This window comes from Sciurus carolinensis, chromosome 4 (genome assembly GCF_902686445.1).
Source record: "Sciurus carolinensis chromosome 4, mSciCar1.2, whole genome shotgun sequence".
NCBI lineage: Eukaryota > Metazoa > Chordata > Mammalia > Rodentia > Sciuridae > Sciurus > Sciurus carolinensis.
Genome location: NC_062216.1, coordinates 146,790,125 through 146,808,346, shown reverse-complemented (window position 1 = coordinate 146,808,346; position 18,222 = coordinate 146,790,125). Strand labels below are relative to the sequence as shown.

At 34.1% G+C, this 18,222-nt stretch overlaps 1 protein-coding gene across 3 annotated transcripts in view; it reads left to right on the top strand.

Moving 5' to 3' along the window:
• Nucleotides 1-18,222, top strand: part of Atp2b1 (ATPase plasma membrane Ca2+ transporting 1) — a 107,889-nt gene that overhangs the window by 72,881 nt on the left and 16,786 nt on the right. For all 3 annotated transcript variants that reach the window (XM_047551125.1, XM_047551126.1, XM_047551128.1), the window contains exons 8-15: nucleotides 424-585; nucleotides 2,101-2,315; nucleotides 4,477-4,719; nucleotides 6,788-7,029; nucleotides 9,450-9,687; nucleotides 15,548-15,727; nucleotides 16,408-16,495; nucleotides 16,868-16,974. In XM_047551125.1, coding sequence (XP_047407081.1) covers nucleotides 424-585; nucleotides 2,101-2,315; nucleotides 4,477-4,719; nucleotides 6,788-7,029; nucleotides 9,450-9,687; nucleotides 15,548-15,727; nucleotides 16,408-16,495; nucleotides 16,868-16,974 — 1,475 coding nt within the window. The remainder of the gene's footprint in view (nucleotides 1-423; nucleotides 586-2,100; nucleotides 2,316-4,476; nucleotides 4,720-6,787; nucleotides 7,030-9,449; nucleotides 9,688-15,547; nucleotides 15,728-16,407; nucleotides 16,496-16,867; nucleotides 16,975-18,222) is intronic.

The following is an 18,222-nucleotide window of genomic DNA, read 5'->3' as shown; positions in this document are numbered from 1 at the left end:
ATAAGAAACAATATATAATGTAAATATTTTTGCACTTAAAAGTATTAATATATGCATATTTCTCTATATGTATGGTCATAATATTCTGCTTTAATCTGTGAGGGATTTATAGTCTTTCGATGTTACCTAACAACCTTAATACAAGCAAATAAATGATTTAGTATTCATTAATTCTAAGTTTAAGGACCTTGTGATTCTTTTCATCTCCATCACATAGTATGACATTCTCAAATCTGATACAGTTTCACAATCTTATGTCGCTAATGTCTTATTCTTTCTATATGAGCACATAAACACACACAGTTGAATGTTCCTACCACTTGTTTTCTATAAGAATTAATTTTTTAAATAAATTGCTTCAAAATATTAATAGTGATATGTGCCTTTAAAATGCAGTGAAATTATGTTTGCTCTTAAATGTAGCTAAAGCCCAGGATGGTGCAGCAATGGAAATGCAGCCTTTGAAGAGTGAAGAAGGTGGAGATGGTGATGAAAAAGACAAAAAGAAAGCAAATTTGCCAAAAAAGGAAAAATCTGTTTTACAAGGGAAACTTACAAAACTGGCTGTTCAGATTGGCAAAGCAGGTATGACGTACAGAAGAAAATGGACGTTTGCTTTAAAATGCACACTTCCATTCAAAAAGTATTGATTGATGCAGATAAGACTGAAAATTGTTGCTTTGTGAGTGTAAGGGAAATTAAAAATAGTTTTTCATTTTTATCCACAATGTATAGGCCCTTTGAGTTACTATAGATACTCAGGATAGCATTCAGCTTGGGCTTTTAACATTATTTTACATAAAGGGTATTGTCCTCCATCACTTAGCTAGTAAACAATCAAGTTAGAATTTGTGTCAAAATTTGCCCAGTGTACAAGCCATATACTCATCTCCAAATTCTCCAAATTTGGGGTAGTATGTTAGTCCAGAGAGAACTTGCTGTGAGGTTGTTCAACAGATCGTCTAACTATAAAAAGAAACTTTATCACGCACTTTGTGCATACGTTTACTCTCCCTATGAAAAATCTGTGTTTCTTCACACATTATAATTTAGCCCCACCAAATAGAATCTTTGTAGTGAGACTGAAGTTACTAAATAACCTTCTTCACTAGAAAACACCCATTAAAAGAACCCCTTTTTAGGAAAAAAAAAAAAAAAGCAGAACTCTTAAAAAACAGAGCATGCCCCAGCATTATCACCTTTTTAAAGAACACTGTGTGGGTAAATCCTCATACATTATTAAAATCGCTTAAATTGCATCACTCTGTTGCTTCCAGGAGTATGTTGGGTAGTTTTTTCTTCTGTCCTCAATAAGCTTATTATCTAGTAAAAAATTTTGCTTTTGTAATATGTAGCTAATTCATAACACTGACTCCTTTAGTGTTGGGGAAATGGGTTTTGAGGATTTGAGGTGGTGATAACATTTGATAGACTCTGGATCTGTAATTTAACCCAGATATGTAGGCTTATTTTGTTTTTAAATTTATATGTATATAGGCTGAATATCCCACAACTTAGAGAATTAAATATTTTGTGATATGTATTTAACACTTGTTTTTCTAAGTTAATGAAGCAGCAAGGATAGACCAAAAATAAATTGAGAAATAATAATTGAGATTATTTATGTGTGTATGTGTGTATAAATACACATATATATGCATATATTCTTTTCAACTATAGCATATTTATTTATGAGCCTCCTGGTTGATTAGATTCTTACTGGCTTCTGTTTCAGCAGTAGACAAATTGTCTCTTGAACTTGTAAAGCTCTGGCATATGCTAAGCATCTTGTATTTTCTTGTCATTAACTACTATTTTGTCTCAACCTTAGTAGAAGACAGAAGATACAGTTAAATCTAAGAACTGTAAATGCTTTTCTCCTAGTCCTCCTGGGGTCAGGGCTATATGTGGAAACAGAAATTAAATCTGACAATGTTAAGTGATGAGTTAGGTGCAAAAAGGAGGTAACAATTTCTCAGAAATGAAAATAATAAGTATTATCAAGTCAGTCATCTCTTTACAGTGCCTAATATGTAACTGGCAGTGGTAGTATCTGGAATATTTAAATAATTGCGTTTTTCTTTTTTTGTATCCTGAAAGGTTTGTTGATGTCTGCCATCACAGTTATCATTCTAGTATTATATTTTGTAATTGATACCTTCTGGGTTCAGAAGAGACCTTGGCTCGCTGAGTGCACACCGATTTATATACAATATTTTGTGAAGTTCTTCATTATTGGGGTTACAGTTTTAGTGGTTGCAGTGCCAGAAGGTCTTCCACTTGCAGTCACTATCTCACTGGCTTATTCTGTCAAGGTTAGTACAAAATAGTTGATTTATTATGTTTAAAACTTCAGCTGGTTTGGAAAAGGCACATCCAGTTTCTCCTTTTCTGGTTCTGAAAGTGGAGAATCTCTGTAAGTGTACATTGTTTTCTTTAAAAATGCAGTAACTAATTGTACCTCCCCTGAACTGAGTATCTCTTTCATGGAGACCTATACATTCTGTGGAAGGCAGCCTTGACACAGTATTAAGCACAACTCTGTTAGGCCAGGTTCTAACCTAAATTTCACTGTGTTATAGTTATACGGTCATGTCACGTCACCTCCTCTTTCCCACCTTGTAAAATTAAGTTAAGGGTGTTTGCTGTTCACCTGTGGCACAGTGCAAAGAGGGTTAAGTCAGGTTCAACTTTTTGAGGCCTCCTTGCTTCTACTCTCCCATTCTCATAATTGTCCCACAATCTGATCTTCACACTTACGGGTGGATTGATATTTTCAAAAAATAATTCAGATTTTATCATTTTATCGGCTCTCCCTCTGGCCCAGCCTTTTACTGACTTTCAAACATCCCAACTGATCTTTCTTTCAAAATGATTTTGCAGGTTTAAAAGAAAAAATTATATTACACTTACCGAAAGAATGCTGCTCTCATAAATTTTGAAATGAAATGTTAATTAACAGTTCTCCTTAAATAACATTGCTAACAGTGAGAAACATAAAGTAATTAGTCATAGTTTCTGCTCTAGCACTCTCATCTTCAGTATTCCAAAGGGATTTACAATGGATAGACCTGTCAGGATAAAAATGTTTTTTTGCTTATTGTTTGAGTTTATTTTCAAAGTAATGGTAAAATACAGTATAATCATTTATTTGTTCTTTTAGAAATATTTTAAAATAATTAGAAATAATTGGGGTAAATACAGATTTTAGGCACATTGATTAGTCATTTTGCCAGTACTGTAATTAGTTCATTTTGAGTAGTCATTAATGATATTAATTTTTCAATTGATGAGAAAGATAAAGGCAGATTGAATAGAAAATGAATTGAATAAAAAATGAATAAGAGCATTTTGAACATTTTAAGTGATGTTCTTTAAGCTTTTGTTAAATGTTTATTTAGCCCTGATATTACCAATTACTGTTGTTTTTACTACAGTATAATCTTCATGGATCTTCTTTTAGGGTTTTACAAAATTAAACATGTTTTCTTAACTATAGGCTTCATTCTTTTACACTTTAAATATGCAGGTCTCAAGTAGTTTGGGAAGAACACATTTCTCTTCCCCGTATTTATTTCTTCACCCAACTGATTTTCAGTATCTTGCATGTTAGTAGTTACGGGGAAAAAAAAAACTTTGTACAAGTTAATCCATTCTACATTTTTTTAAAATTAATCATAAAGTATATTTAAATGCCCTTTGAAACTGTTGTGAAAACTTTTGGCTTCTTGATTTCTTTTCTAGTTGTAAATAAGAGAAAGTGGTGAGATACATTTTGATCCTAAGGATGAAAATATCAAGTCCTCCAGCATATGGCATAGATAAAAATAATCCAATCCTGGTTTTGACATATTAACTGTATATATAGTAGTCTGTCCAAGTTGGGGGAAAAAAGGAGAAGCAACTACATACTCACATGCTCTTTATCTTAATGAATCAACTTTTTCCCTGGAGATTGATATAGCAGTCTTTTATTTTACATTTAATAAGGAGACTTTATCCTTATTATCTTACAGTACTATGAATACCACTGTACCTATACATATTGTTATTGCTCTTGTAACATGAAGACACTTTACTGGTCTTTTGGAGATGTATAGTCAATGTGATTTGCATATAGATACAGGTATCTGTATTCACTTATTAGCTTGTTATACACTGAAAAGTGGGAAGCTCATACCTTATTTGAATAGGTCAGATTTGCTAATATTCTTCCAGTATTAAATGGATACTTTTTACCATGTGTTTATGTAAGGCAGGGAGATTTTTCTGACATTTTTTTAAGTTGTCAATGAATCGTTTATTTTATTTATTTAGATGTAGTGCTGAGTATCAAACCCACATGCCAGGCAAGCACTCCACTGCTGAGCCATAATTCCAGCCAAGACAGGAGTTTCAGTGCTACTTTTATCATTTTTACTGTAATGAGATGATTGGTTTTATATGTAGCTTAACTCATTTTTTTTGTCACTGTAGAAAATGATGAAAGATAATAATTTGGTAAGGCATCTGGATGCATGTGAAACCATGGGAAATGCTACAGCCATTTGTTCAGATAAAACAGGAACATTGACAATGAACAGAATGACAGTCGTTCAAGCTTACATAAATGAAAAACATTATAAAAAGGTTCCTGAACCAGAAGCTATTCCGCCAAATATTTTGTCCTATCTTGTAACAGGAATTTCAGTGAATTGTGCTTATACATCAAAAATATTGGTAAGGTTTCTTTAATAATTAATATATGAACGTTCTTAAATCTGGAATGATTAGACTGTAATCTTTTAAATCTGTCATTTGAACTGCATGGTGTTAGGTTTTTAAAAGACATCAATATAATAATCAGTATAATTATTTCTTTTTTTAAAATTTTTTTTTATTATTGTATACAAATGGGATACATGTTGTTTTTCTATTTGTACATGGAGTCAAGGCATACCATTTGTGTAATCATACATTTACGTAGGGCAATAATGTTTGATTCATTATTTTTTTTCCCTTCCCCCCACCCCTCTCACCCTTCTTTTCCCTCTATACAGTCCTTCTTTCCTTCATTCTTACCACACTCCTTATCCCTAACCCTAAACCTAATGCTAACCCCTCCCACCCCCCCATTATATGTCCTCATCCGCTTATCAGCGAGATCATTCGTCCTTTAGTTTTTTGAGATTGGCTTATCTCACTTAGCATGATATTCTCCAATTTCATCCATTTGCCTGCAAATACCATAATTTTATCATTCTTCATTGCGGAGTAGTATTCCATTGTATGTATATATGCCACAGTTTCTTTATCCATTCATCAACTGAAGGGCATCTAGGTTGGTTCTACAATCTGGCTATGGTGAATTGAGCAGCAATGAACATTGATGTGGCTGTATCTCTGTAGTATGCTGATTTTAAGTCCTTTGGGTATAGGCCAAGGAGTGGGATAGCTGGGTCAAATGGTGGTTCCATTCCAAGCTTTCTGAGGAATCTCCATACTGCTTTCCAGAGTGGCTGCACTAATTTGCAACCCCACCAGCAATGTATGAGTGTTCCTTTTTCACCACATCCTCGCCAACACCTATTGTTGCTTGTGTTCTTGATAATCGCCATTCTAATTGGGGTGAGATGAAATCTTAGGGTTAATTATTTCTTTTGATATGATTTGTATTATAAGTAAGATCTATTGATCAACATATGCATTCTATTTACTTTTTTTTTTTCTTTTTTTTTTGGCCCTGGGGAGTGTTTAAACTCTGTCTCAAGCCTTATAATCAGAACACCAGAACACATTCTTAATTTTAAATTCTTATTAAGCTTATTTGAGGAAAGACCAGATTGTAGAAAGTCAGCTGTCAATTTTCTAGAGAGAATTTTGAAGATAAATTTCAACTGAAAATGACTTGTTTTTTATAAATGCTTGGAATATGCCCTGTTTCTCAATAGTTCCTTTCTGTAAAGTTGTCCTTAGACCTTTTTACAACCAATAAAGTTATTACAAGCTTGTGCCACCTTGGAATAAAATATTTCCAACTTTGTAAATTCTAAACATTTATTACAGAGAGCATAAAGTTTGTTCAGCTTTATATATTCTAAAGATTTGTGTATGAAAACCATGAACAAAATAATATTGAAAATTATTTATATTGTGAAAAGTAACTTGGATTGGATGAATGAACTGAAAAGTTATGGGTCTTTGTTCTGCATCTCTTTTTGCCTTTACTATCTAAAAGTCTGAGTTTTTACTTTAAGTAAAGATGATCACACCTGCCTTTAGTACTGTTGTGATTATATAAAGAAGTGTTCATGAAAGTATTATGAAAAAAAAAAAGAAATTTCTTAATAATTTAAGGCAACAAGTACCTCATTACAAGATATACAAATTGGTAACAGATTTTACTTTGAATTATTAAATATTATAATTCAAACAGGAAGAGAAAAAAGGAGTTAAAATTAAGTCCCATTGTGTATCAGGAAACAACTATAAACTTTATACATCTTACTTTGTTTAGTTCTTGGGTCATAAGTGCTCCTGTTTTACAGATGCTGAAGCCAAGGACCAGCAATCGTGTAACTTGCCAGAAGTTCATATAGCTAGTGCCTAGCAGTTGGAACTCCTGTCATTCCACCTTAACTACAAGCTTCTTTCTACCTTGCCATTCTGTGTCCTTTTAAACATTGATATTAACAGACATTTTTCATATAATTTTGCTTCAGAATGTCACATTCTATTTTACATTGTAAATTTAAATTTTCGTAGGGAAACACAATGCTACTAACTTCTAAACTGTTTTCTCTTGCAGCCACCAGAGAAAGAGGGTGGATTACCTCGTCATGTTGGTAATAAAACTGAATGTGCCTTGTTGGGACTTCTTTTGGATTTAAAACGGGATTATCAGGATGTTAGAAATGAAATACCAGAGGAAGCACTGTACAAAGTCTATACCTTCAACTCTGTTAGGAAGTCCATGAGTACTGTCCTGAAAAATTCAGATGGAAGTTATCGAATTTTCAGCAAAGGTGCATCTGAAATAATTCTGAAAAAGTAAGAGTAAAATACTTAGATGATTAAGATACTGCCTATCCTTGCCTTATAGAAAACCTTCTATGTTGTTTTTGTTGTTGTTTTCTTTTTGTGAGTATCAGGCATTTAATGGACTCTTAGAGCTCTTTAGTGTGCTTTATGGTATCCAGACACTTACACCATGGTGTTCTGCCATTTTCACACTCTAGCTTCTCTTATTTCTTCCTATCTTGCTGTATGGAAACTACGCCTGTTGTGTTCAGTCTGATAGATTTAATGAAGCAAACTTTGATGTTTGCTCTTAGACATGTTGATTCCATTGTTTTATAGGATCATGAAAACTCCCCTTTTATATCACAGGGAGTTTTATCTTATGCTGTTGCAATGTCATCTTTAAATATCTCATTCATTTTGTGTAGTCATCTTGTTTCTTACGTCCTTCTACAGACTAGTAGCTTTCATTTTGACATTCCATGTTTTCTTCTAATTTCCCTAATATTTATCTACAGGTGTTGAAATCAGTTTTGGTTTCTTAAATTCCAGTAGAGAAGTATAAACTGTTAAAAAAAAAAAAACTTTAATTTTGGAAAATTGTAATTCATTTGAAATTACAACATTTAAAATATTTCCACTTTTAATTTACTTGTATGTGGGTTATAACAGATTGTAGTCTAACAGATCGAAACAAGTATATAAATAACAGAAAGAACAGCATATGATAAATGAATACAGAATTTTAGGGTGAGAGGTGTAGCATTTAAGATGGGTTTTGGTGTGAGGTGAGAACAGCTAGGTGCAAAGGAAGCCACAGCAGAGGAAAGGCAATGAGAGTATGCAGATGGTATTAGGGGAATACCTAACTGTGTAGCTCAGCAGAAGAGTGGGGTAGACTTTTGTGGCACACAGGCCACATGAATCTTCATTCCCTCTGTGGTACCCTTGGTTATTCAATTTCAGTGTGAAGGATTAGAAATCTGTCTCATCCCTAGCTTGCTTGGTAGCAGTTAAGTGTTACATAAAGGAGAGATTTTTAAACTGACCAGATTTTGAGCCTTCCTCTGCAACTAATAAGTTTTGGAAAGTAGGTCAAATTTTCCTCTTTCCACTTCCCTGCGTTGGAAAAGGGGGTGATGACCACCAACTCTGTAACAGTGAAGTAAAATAATGCAAATAAAATGTCTGGTGTGGAGCGTAATGTATAGTGAGTATGCCCTAAGAGTTCCCACAGCAATGTTTATTTATATTCTGTTGTAGAGACTTATAAGTTAGACTGAACAATTAAAGCTTAATTAGACCAGGTAATGCAACTGAAATTTTTTCTCATCAGATAGTGGAATCAACAAACCTGTGATTGAAAATAATTCTTCCATCAAAGGATGAGATGGGCTGGGGGGAAAAGAATGGACTGGAGACAGATACCAATGAAGGGCTATTGGTATTATAATAGCTCTAGCTGGAAGAGTCAAAAGAACATAGTAGCAAGGGGAATAGAAAGAGCCAGGCGTATTCAGACGTATTTCAGGACTTAGGAACTAGAGGATGTGGTAATAAGTGAAATTTAGACTTATCTCAAAGTAATTGGGGTAATGTTGATTCCATTTCATAGGCAGTGAGGAGGTGATATCCAGATCTCTGTGCATTAAGGTTAAAATATTGGCACAACATCTAGGTGGGACTCTCCAGCAGTGATGGCAAGTTTTAGAAAACAACAGAAGATGTAGATTTAGGAAGCACCTCCGTAGAAGAAGGATGAAGTGACATCATAAGGGAGATGAGTATAGAGAGGTGTTCTGATTTTACTACCCAATTAAAAAAAAAAAGATTGTAGTTAGTTTCACTAAAAATGAAACTATTTTGGCATTCTCTCTCTCTCTCTCTCTGTCTCTCTCTCTCTCTCTCTCTCTCTCTCTCTCTCTCTCTCTCTGTCTCTCTCTTTCTCTACCTCCCCCCACCAATGGAATGCTTATTTTAACAGTAAGACTTTGATTTCTTTTATGGTTAAAACAATATAGGTGAAGAAACAACCTCTCAGGTAACGGGTTGATTGGACTTGGCTTTTTACCTTAAAAGAAGAAATTATTTTATTTTTGTGCTAAGTAAAATTAATGTCTAACTTTGTACCAAAATGGCCAAGCATATAGTTTATTCTCCTTTGCCAGTCAGAATTTGTGAAAATTTAACAGAACAGTTTCCCAAAGAGCTTTAAAGAATATAGTAACTGATAAAGTAGAGAACTATCAAATGAGAACCATGCAGGTTTAGAACTGTCTGTTTTAAAAAGGGACAAGTAAATGTGACTTAAGTCTATAAAATGCAACATTTGTAATTCTCTAAATTCCAAATATCAGAAGCCATGATTTCTTGCCCTTCCAGTTCACTTAAATGGCATTAACCATTATTTTTGTTAATTATTGATGTTTGGATTCAACATTTCCTTTTAGGTGTTTCAAAATCTTGAGTGCTAATGGTGAGGCAAAAGTATTCAGACCAAGGGATCGTGATGATATTGTAAAAACTGTGATTGAACCGATGGCATCAGAAGGCTTGAGAACCATATGTCTTGCATTCAGAGATTTTCCAGCAGGAGAACCAGAACCAGAGTGGGATAATGAAAATGATATTGTCACCGGCCTAACATGCATTGCTGTTGTGGGGATTGAAGATCCTGTGAGACCTGAGGTGGTGAAACATTCTGTGCTCTGCATGTGCAGAATCTTTTTAACTATAGAGAGTCGAGGCACTAAGCGTAACCAGCTTTCTAGTAAAATTTGATGTTTATGATTTTATATTTTCTGTGTGAACCTAAGATGAGTGAAATAATAGTGCTTGTGATGATATGCTATCCTTTTTATGGTGTATAATTAGACAGCTTCTCTCTGGGATCCTGTGTATTTATAGCACCATAACCTAGCACAGTGCTTTGAACTGGGTAGGTTTTTCAATTGGTATTTGTCTTAAATTAATAATAGATGCCATTAAGTGATGTGTTTTCACAGTCTCTAGATCATCACTGTCCAGTAGTTTTCTATGATGATAGAAATGTTTTCTCTGTGTGTTGCTCAATATAGTAGCTACTGGCTACCTGTGGTGACTGAGTTCTTGAAGGATGGCTAGTGCAACAACAAAAACTGAATTTTTTTAAATTGAAATTTAAACATCTTCTAGTGGCTACCATATTAGATAACATGCATCTGTAGACTTCTTTTTTCCTTTAAGTCACTTTAAGTTTATAAACTTAAACCAGATTTATACACCTAGGCACTAGTGACATAAGGAGTTTAGAGATGTAATCCCTAGCTTGAAAGAAGTCACTGTCTTGAATGAGAGTAGACAGACATATTCTGACCCAAGGCGGTTAGTACATGACCGGGTACATACAGAGCACATTATATGAGCAGAGAACGTGACCTTTCAACCTAATCTAAAGTAATGACACCTTTTTATTGAGGTCTCTCTGTGCACCTAGTACTAGGCCAATTTCATGCATTATTTCATTTACCCTCTATGTGGTATATTATTACTCTCATTTGACAGATAAGACAGTTGAGTTTGTAGAGCTCTAGATCATCGACCTAGTATTTTCAAATCCCAACTTTGACATGTGCTTAAAAGATCACTAAGCTGTGTTACTCACTGGAAGGGTCAGGTAAGACTTCCTAGAGGTTAATTACCTGATTTGAGTCTTAAAGGATCAGGAGACATTAGCTAAACAAGAGAGCAGTAAGTACATTCAAAGAAGCAACATGAGTAAAAGAACAAGTACAAAAACTGTTTTTGTTCAGTAATTGCCAACTAATTTATTCAGACCTTAATGTATAGTGCCTGATATTGTTTTAGGAACTCTCAGTACCTCAGTAAACAAAGTAGTCATGAAATTTATATTCTGGAGAAAGAAGACAACCAAATAGGTAGAATGATGATACATAGACTGTATACTGAGGGGGAGATTTAGCAGGGGGAAAAAAACAAAACAAAACTGAGAAATACCACTAGTCCCTACTCTCACAGGCTTTTATATTCTGGATGGCATGTGGTGGGCAGTGCTGAGGATAAGGGTGCGAATGTGATGTAAAATAAGACAGTTAGAAGTGTGTTAAGGGCAATAAAGGATGCACACTGGGTGATGAAATACCGTAAGTGAGGGACACCACATTAAGAATTTGAGTTGAGATCTGATGGCTCACAATGAGCCACGAAAAAGAATAATTGCAAGAACATTCCAGGCAAGCAGCAAGCACCTGAAGGTAAGAAAAAGTATTGAGTGATTTTTAAAAAATAGTAAGTATTACAGTGTGGCTGTAAGTGTAAAGAAGAGGGAGATGAGATGATCTTCAGATTATAAGTCCTCTGAATTTTTTTCTAAAATTTAGGTTCAAATTGGGAAGTAACATGACATATGTTGTTACAATACTGTATAAGAGATTGTTGAATCTGTTGAATTGTGTTGTTGAATACTGTGTAAAAAGAGATTAAAGAGAAGTAGAAGTAGAAGCAGTAAAGCCATTAAAATTATTGCAGTGATCCTAGACAATAAGTATTCAAGACTTAGACTACAGTTGTAGAGAAGATGAAAATAAAGGGATGATTTCAAAGTAAATGGAGGCAAACCAGTAGGAATGAATATACTACATTTGTGTATAATGTTTTTTATGTCATTGAAGTGTCTGAAATATGCAAATGTGTGTCAGATGGGCATTTGGATGTTGGAGCCATAAAGAGTTCTAGGCTGGAATAATTATTTATAAGACTGAAAGGAATCTTCTGGGGAAAATGTATAGCCAGGAAAGAGGCCTGAACACTTAGGTATCAACAGAACTAGAAGTCTGATAGGGAAGAGGAGATAGGTTCTATCTTGCATAATTTGGTGGGTGGTAGAGGGTGTTTGTCAAACATTATACAGCTGAACGAAATTCTAAAACCCAAAGCTGAATCTATCTTACTCTCTCAAAAGGCTGTGTCTTCTGATTCTGTTATGACACTGGAAACACCATATAAAGTCTTATACATTGGCTTGTATTTAAATCTTAACCTCATATATATTAAATCAGGATGTCTACAATTTTGGTAAAACATTCTAACCTGTTATTTTGCTCTTGGCATTTGGGTCAATAGAGGGTTTTATTGTTTTATTTTTTGAACATGTAAGGAACACTTTTTTATTTCTTCAAGTATCACAAAATAAGATAAGTACTTTTATATTAAAATACAACTAATATGAAACAGCTTTTTTGGAGTAGTTATTCTAGACTACAGTTTTGGTATAGAGAATCTTTAATTAGATATCTAGAGCAAATCCAATGTTCTTGCATATGCATAGGTACTTGAATAAGATACTTAGCCTTGCTTCAGTTCCTTATCTGTAAAAGTGAAGGTAGTGTCTGAATTTTAAATTAGAAGTCTTTGATGATTAGTAGGTAGTCCATGAACACTAGTCTGCTTTTATTTCTTTAAGCAGCTTTATTGAGATACAATACATGTATCATATACTTTACCCAATTAAATTGTGTGGCCTAATGGTTCTTACTATGCTCAAGAGTTCTGTAGCCTTCACCATGATCAGTGTAGACATTTTCATTATCCAAAAATTGTACTCCCTAATCATTAGTAACCATTCCTCATTTCTCCCCAGTCCCACACCCTCAACTCCAGCAAGCACTTTTCTACATTCTGGATATGTAATTACAAATCTGGATATTTGAAAAATAGTCCTCTTATCTCATTATAATCACACATCCTTTAACCAAGATCTCCCCTTTGCCTCTTGGTCCTAACTTCCCAAGCCATTTTACTCTCTGCCCTTCTTAAATACTATTTGCCACAAAGCGTTAACCCAAGATTAATGTCCTCCTGTTAATCATTGTTCTTAGATACTACCTAATACTTGACTATTTAGATATGCAAATTTAAGATACGTCTTATCTCCAGTGAGAAATCAAGAGATCTTTTATATACATTTATACAGCTAATGGTTTTATTTGTTTGTTTTTTACAGTACTAAGGATTGAACCTGGAGGTGCTCTACCACTGAGCCATACCCCCAGTCCTTTCAGTTTTTATTTTGAGACAGGGTCTTGCTAAGTTGCCCACAAACTTGTGATCCTCCTTCTTGAGCCTCTCAAATAGATTAAAGGTTACACCACTGCACCTGACTTGACCACCTACTGTTTTCAAAATCAAATAGTGATTAAAAAAAAAAAAAAAAAAGAATTCTAGCAACCTCTTCCTTTTAATTCATTACTCCATCATTGCTGGCATTCAGTAAATATTAGTTTGTGTGAATGTATGTGATTCCTCCTCCAGTGACTTAGATGACTAAGAATTGAGACAGGGTGAAAGGAAATATTTTAACAATGCAAATCTTTACACTTAAACATATTTAAGTTGCTAGTAATTAAATTGCATTGTGCTTTTAATAGACATTGTTCCTATGGAACCCTGTCTAGAATTGTGCTCCCCCCTTTGAAAAATGCCCCAGTGATGACTATTTCTCCAATAATATGTAATTCAATAACTGCATAAATACTAAGCTTTGGTTATGCTAGATACTTCTTTGTTAAATAAATGAACTAAATTGTACTAGGCATTTGTGATGTAAAGATAGGGAAAGGGTCCTCCTTCAAGAAGCTTAACAGAGGACTCAGATAAGCAAGTATCTACATATGATGCAAGATTTATAACAAGTCTGTAATAAGAAGACAACTTTTGTCTAAGTAGGTAGACCAAGGAAGCTCCAGAGAAGTTACATTTAAACTGGATTTAGAATAGAAATCTCAAATAGTCTACAGGCCTAATTAAGCATTCTGTCAAATTATTTTTGGGTATCTGTGTATATGTATGTATATATAAAACATTAAGTTTTGAGAGATTATATACAAAATTAGAATGTTTCTTCTTTCTCTTGAAATCTTAAGTTCCGTTAATATTGAGCTCTCATTCCACCAGGATAAAAATAGGCTAGAACTGAGTAGCTCTTTCATTGACATATTTCTTGTATTTGTCATTTTCAACATGTTTTTCTGGTTGATGTTACCAGCATGACCCTGTAGCCGTTTGAATTTTTGCGATCTCTGCTCTAGTAGGATCAGTATGGATTTTCCAGTTAGAGAAGAGCCACAAAGGATGTGGGGTTTTTTGTTTGTTTGTTTGTTTTGTTTTGTTTCTATACTAGGGACTCAAGCCAGGGCCACTGATCCCCAGCACTTTTTGTTTTTTTTTTTATTTTGATACAGGGTCTCGATAAGTTGCTTAGGGCCTCAATAAGTTCCTGAATTTGGCCTTGAACTTGTGATCCTCCTACCTCAGCCTTTTCCAAGTTGCAGGGATTACAGGTGTGTGCCGCAATGCCCAGCCAGAAAGGATTTTCTAGGCAAAGGGAATGTAGTTGCACAGGCACAGAAATGATTATATAAACCTTTCATCTAACAACTTGTGTGTGATAGAGAAAATTTTAGATGAATCTAGAAAACTATTCTGAGGCTAAATTATACTCAGTTGTATGGAGAACTTTGTGGTATATGTGTAACAGCTGAGGAATCATGTGTTTTTAAAAAAAATTTTTTTTTAGTTGTCAGTGGACATTTATTTTATTTATTTATTTATTTATATGCAGTGCTGAGGATCAAACCCAGGGCCTCATGCATGCCAGCCAAGCACTCTACCACTGAACCATAACCCCAGGCCAGAATTGTGTATTTTTAAGGAAGCGAATTGGTGTGTTTATAAAAAAAAAAAAAAAAAAAAAAAAGAACTCTACCATAAAGTATGTTAGTTGTCTTAAGTATGGAAAAGCATAAAGGCAGAGATACCAATTAAAAAGCCATTGCAATAACTCAGACAGTAACCATGAGGGACATGATACAAGGGAGGTTTGGGGTAGAATCTATAGGAGTTATTGATCCTTAAGAGATGTATGGAAGAAGGAAAATGGAAGAGGAGGTACAGATGACTCTTAGACTTCTGTAGGTAAGTTTAGAAAAGATGGTGTCCTTTTTGCACATTCAAATTCTGATACCCACTTTTCAGGTGGAACTGTGGCTCCCTCAAAGTGAGATGAAGGAAGGATATAGATTTGAAATTCTTTAGCACACAAATGATATGGGAGTAGGTGAGGTATTTTCTTAAAAATATATGAATTGGGAGGGGAAAAGCAAGACATTGTAATTCTAAAGAACACTAACATTTTACTCAGGTGTTATCTGGGCAGTGATACCAGAAAGGTAGAAAGCCAACCAGAAAAGAATCACTTGGTGGTTGCCAGGGGGAAAAGGTGCTTTTAAAAGCTTTTGGTAGATAAGTACTGCAAACAAATTTAGTTTGATGGCAATTGAAAAATGAAACCTGAACTAAGATTGTAGTGGTGGAATAGGAAAGAAGAGAGTACTGGGTATAATTCAAGAAATATTGAATATCTTGAGATGAAATTAAAATTGTCATTAGTTGTGGGACTGTATGCTACTTAATGTATATTTGTTCAGTGTCCCCCCACACTTTGGAAGGACTAATTTTCTATCGTAATATGATTTTTTTCTCTATATACTAGGTACCAGATGCAATAAAGAAATGCCAGAGGGCCGGAATTACTGTACGGATGGTCACTGGTGATAATATTAATACTGCTCGGGCTATTGCTACCAAATGTGGTATTTTACATCCTGGGGAAGATTTCCTGTGCCTGGAAGGTAAAGATTTTAACCGAAGAATACGAAATGAAAAGGGAGAGGTAAGGATTTTTTTAAGTTTTTTTAGTTGATAAACTTGTATATTAAGAATTTCACTTAACAAATACATACTGACTATGTACTGTATATTAGGCACTGTACATGCGTAAATGCAGTTCACATCTTAAGAAGCAAAAAAAAACTAGCATTCTAGGAGATAAAAGGGATAAGTGATAAAGAAATTGGTCCTAAAGGGAATGAGCTTGTCTTGCTATTATGCTTTATCAAAGTAGTTGCTGTGAGTCAAAGCCAGTTTCAGAAGTACAATTTGTGCAAGGGAGTAATGAGAGATGGGTTTGGAAAGGCTAATGTGGACATGTTTTAGGGGATTCCAAACTTAGAACTTTTCATACTAAAGAAGTTCCATTTTTTATAGGCAGTGGGGGAGATTTTTAAATTTTGATCTTACAATGTATTTAGCAGGAGTTCTCAGACTGGAGTTTACATTGATTGGAGTCACCTAGAAAGCTTGTTAAAAAGTAGACTTCTGGGCCCCACCCCAGAGTATTTGATGAGATAAAACTGGGCCATGCCCAAGAATTTGCATTTCTTATAAGTTCCCAGAAGTTTCTGACGCTATTGCTCTAGACTTTTGAGAACCACTGATAAATAATGATAGATAACTAATTTAGAATTATGGAACTAGGTTTGGACACATTTTAACTTTGATAAAAATTTATAGATTGAGCAAGAGCGGATAGACAAGATTTGGCCAAAGCTTCGAGTACTAGCAAGATCATCTCCTACTGACAAACATACTCTTGTTAAAGGTAAGTAGATTTTATACTTATTTCACAATTTCTTAATATAGAAATGTGTTCTGCTTCCTAAAATAGTAATAGATAGTGAATATTAGATTGAGTCTCATGTTTCCCAATAAAATCTAAATACATTTCCTTTTGATATCTTGAGTGAATTGTGTTTATCTTCAGTGATTAAAACAGGATATTGCTCCTAATGTAACCTTAGTTTCTTGAGTTGGTCCTTACTCAACATCCAAGTTAGTTTCCATTTGTGTGTTTGTTTAATTATGTATTTTTAGCTTTGAGACCATAAAACTGGACTAGTCAGGATATTCTGCATAATCACCTTATTAATTAAAGAAAATGTTTTTACAGCACAAATATTTACTTTTATTTAAGGTATAATCGACAGCACTGTCTCAGAACAACGCCAAGTTGTAGCTGTAACTGGTGATGGTACAAATGATGGCCCAGCTCTGAAGAAAGCAGATGTTGGATTTGCAATGGTAGGAACTAACTTATTCAAGTATTCAGATGTAATTTGCTAGCTGTGTTGTTTGCTTATTTGTTGACTAAATTACTATTGATTCTAAACGCTGTCCCTCAAGATTATTTTGAGGGATAATAAGTCTGAATTGATTTATAAGTCTAATTAGTTTATGCACTAGCTTTATATTTAATACCATGAAATCTGGTTAGAAGATGATTTCTTCGGACAATTGAAATAATGTCATACATTTACCTTGTACTCTGTAAATTGTCATCTCATCTGACAATTTATAACAGCCTTCTCAGGACACAAACTTAAAGCTGATGCATATTTAAATTAAAAATATACTTGAGGATCTTTTAAAGAATAGTTGAATGTCATCATTTTACGCATACATAAAATCTTTTTTTTATTAAAAAAAAATCTTAATTTCCCCCATGTCCTCAATTTAAGTATTTTCTCTTTATTTTTGGAAAATACTGATCAATAATCACAATTCTCAATTCTAAAACTATAAGAAAACTGAATTTTTTTTGCCTTAATTGACTTCTTAGACATTTTTTGTGTTTCTTTGTGAAATTTTGTATTTGACTGGCAAAATCTATTCTGAACTGTTGTTAGGCTGTTATTTGTCCCATTAGTATGAATACTCATAGCCATTGTAGAAATATTAATGTGTTTTTATGAATTGCTTAACTCTTTGGGAAATTTTGTGATACAAGGTGTGTGCCTCATCATCTTTCTAACATATGGGACACATTTGGGCCACAATCTAACCCTGAAGGTTTCAAATGAGAGACTGTTTATGTGCACCTGTATGTTTGCATAATTTATCCCCCTGATATTTTGCTGCTAAAATAGAGATTTAGAAGACTTAACCACAGTGTCAGCCTTTCAACAGGAGTGAGAGAGATGATAAAAGGAAATTATATGGGTAAATTTTCCTCAATCAAAAAGAATTGCATCCAGAGATCCTTACTGTATCACATCCCAAATTTATAGGCAGCTGCTTTGGAATGATCTTTTGAAGACTTGTGAGGAGTCACTGAAGAAGAAATAATTAGGTGCTCTGCCTTGTACTCCAGGCAAACAGGATCACTAACTACAGCAGTTGAACATTTAGCAGTATTCTTATTGCTGCTTTAATCTGACAGTAACCAGGAAAAGTATATTATATATAATGTATTTTAACATAAAAAGAAAAAAAAGCTTTCTTTCTAAAACTTGAGCATGTGACAGATACCCAAGCTTTAATAAGTGTGGG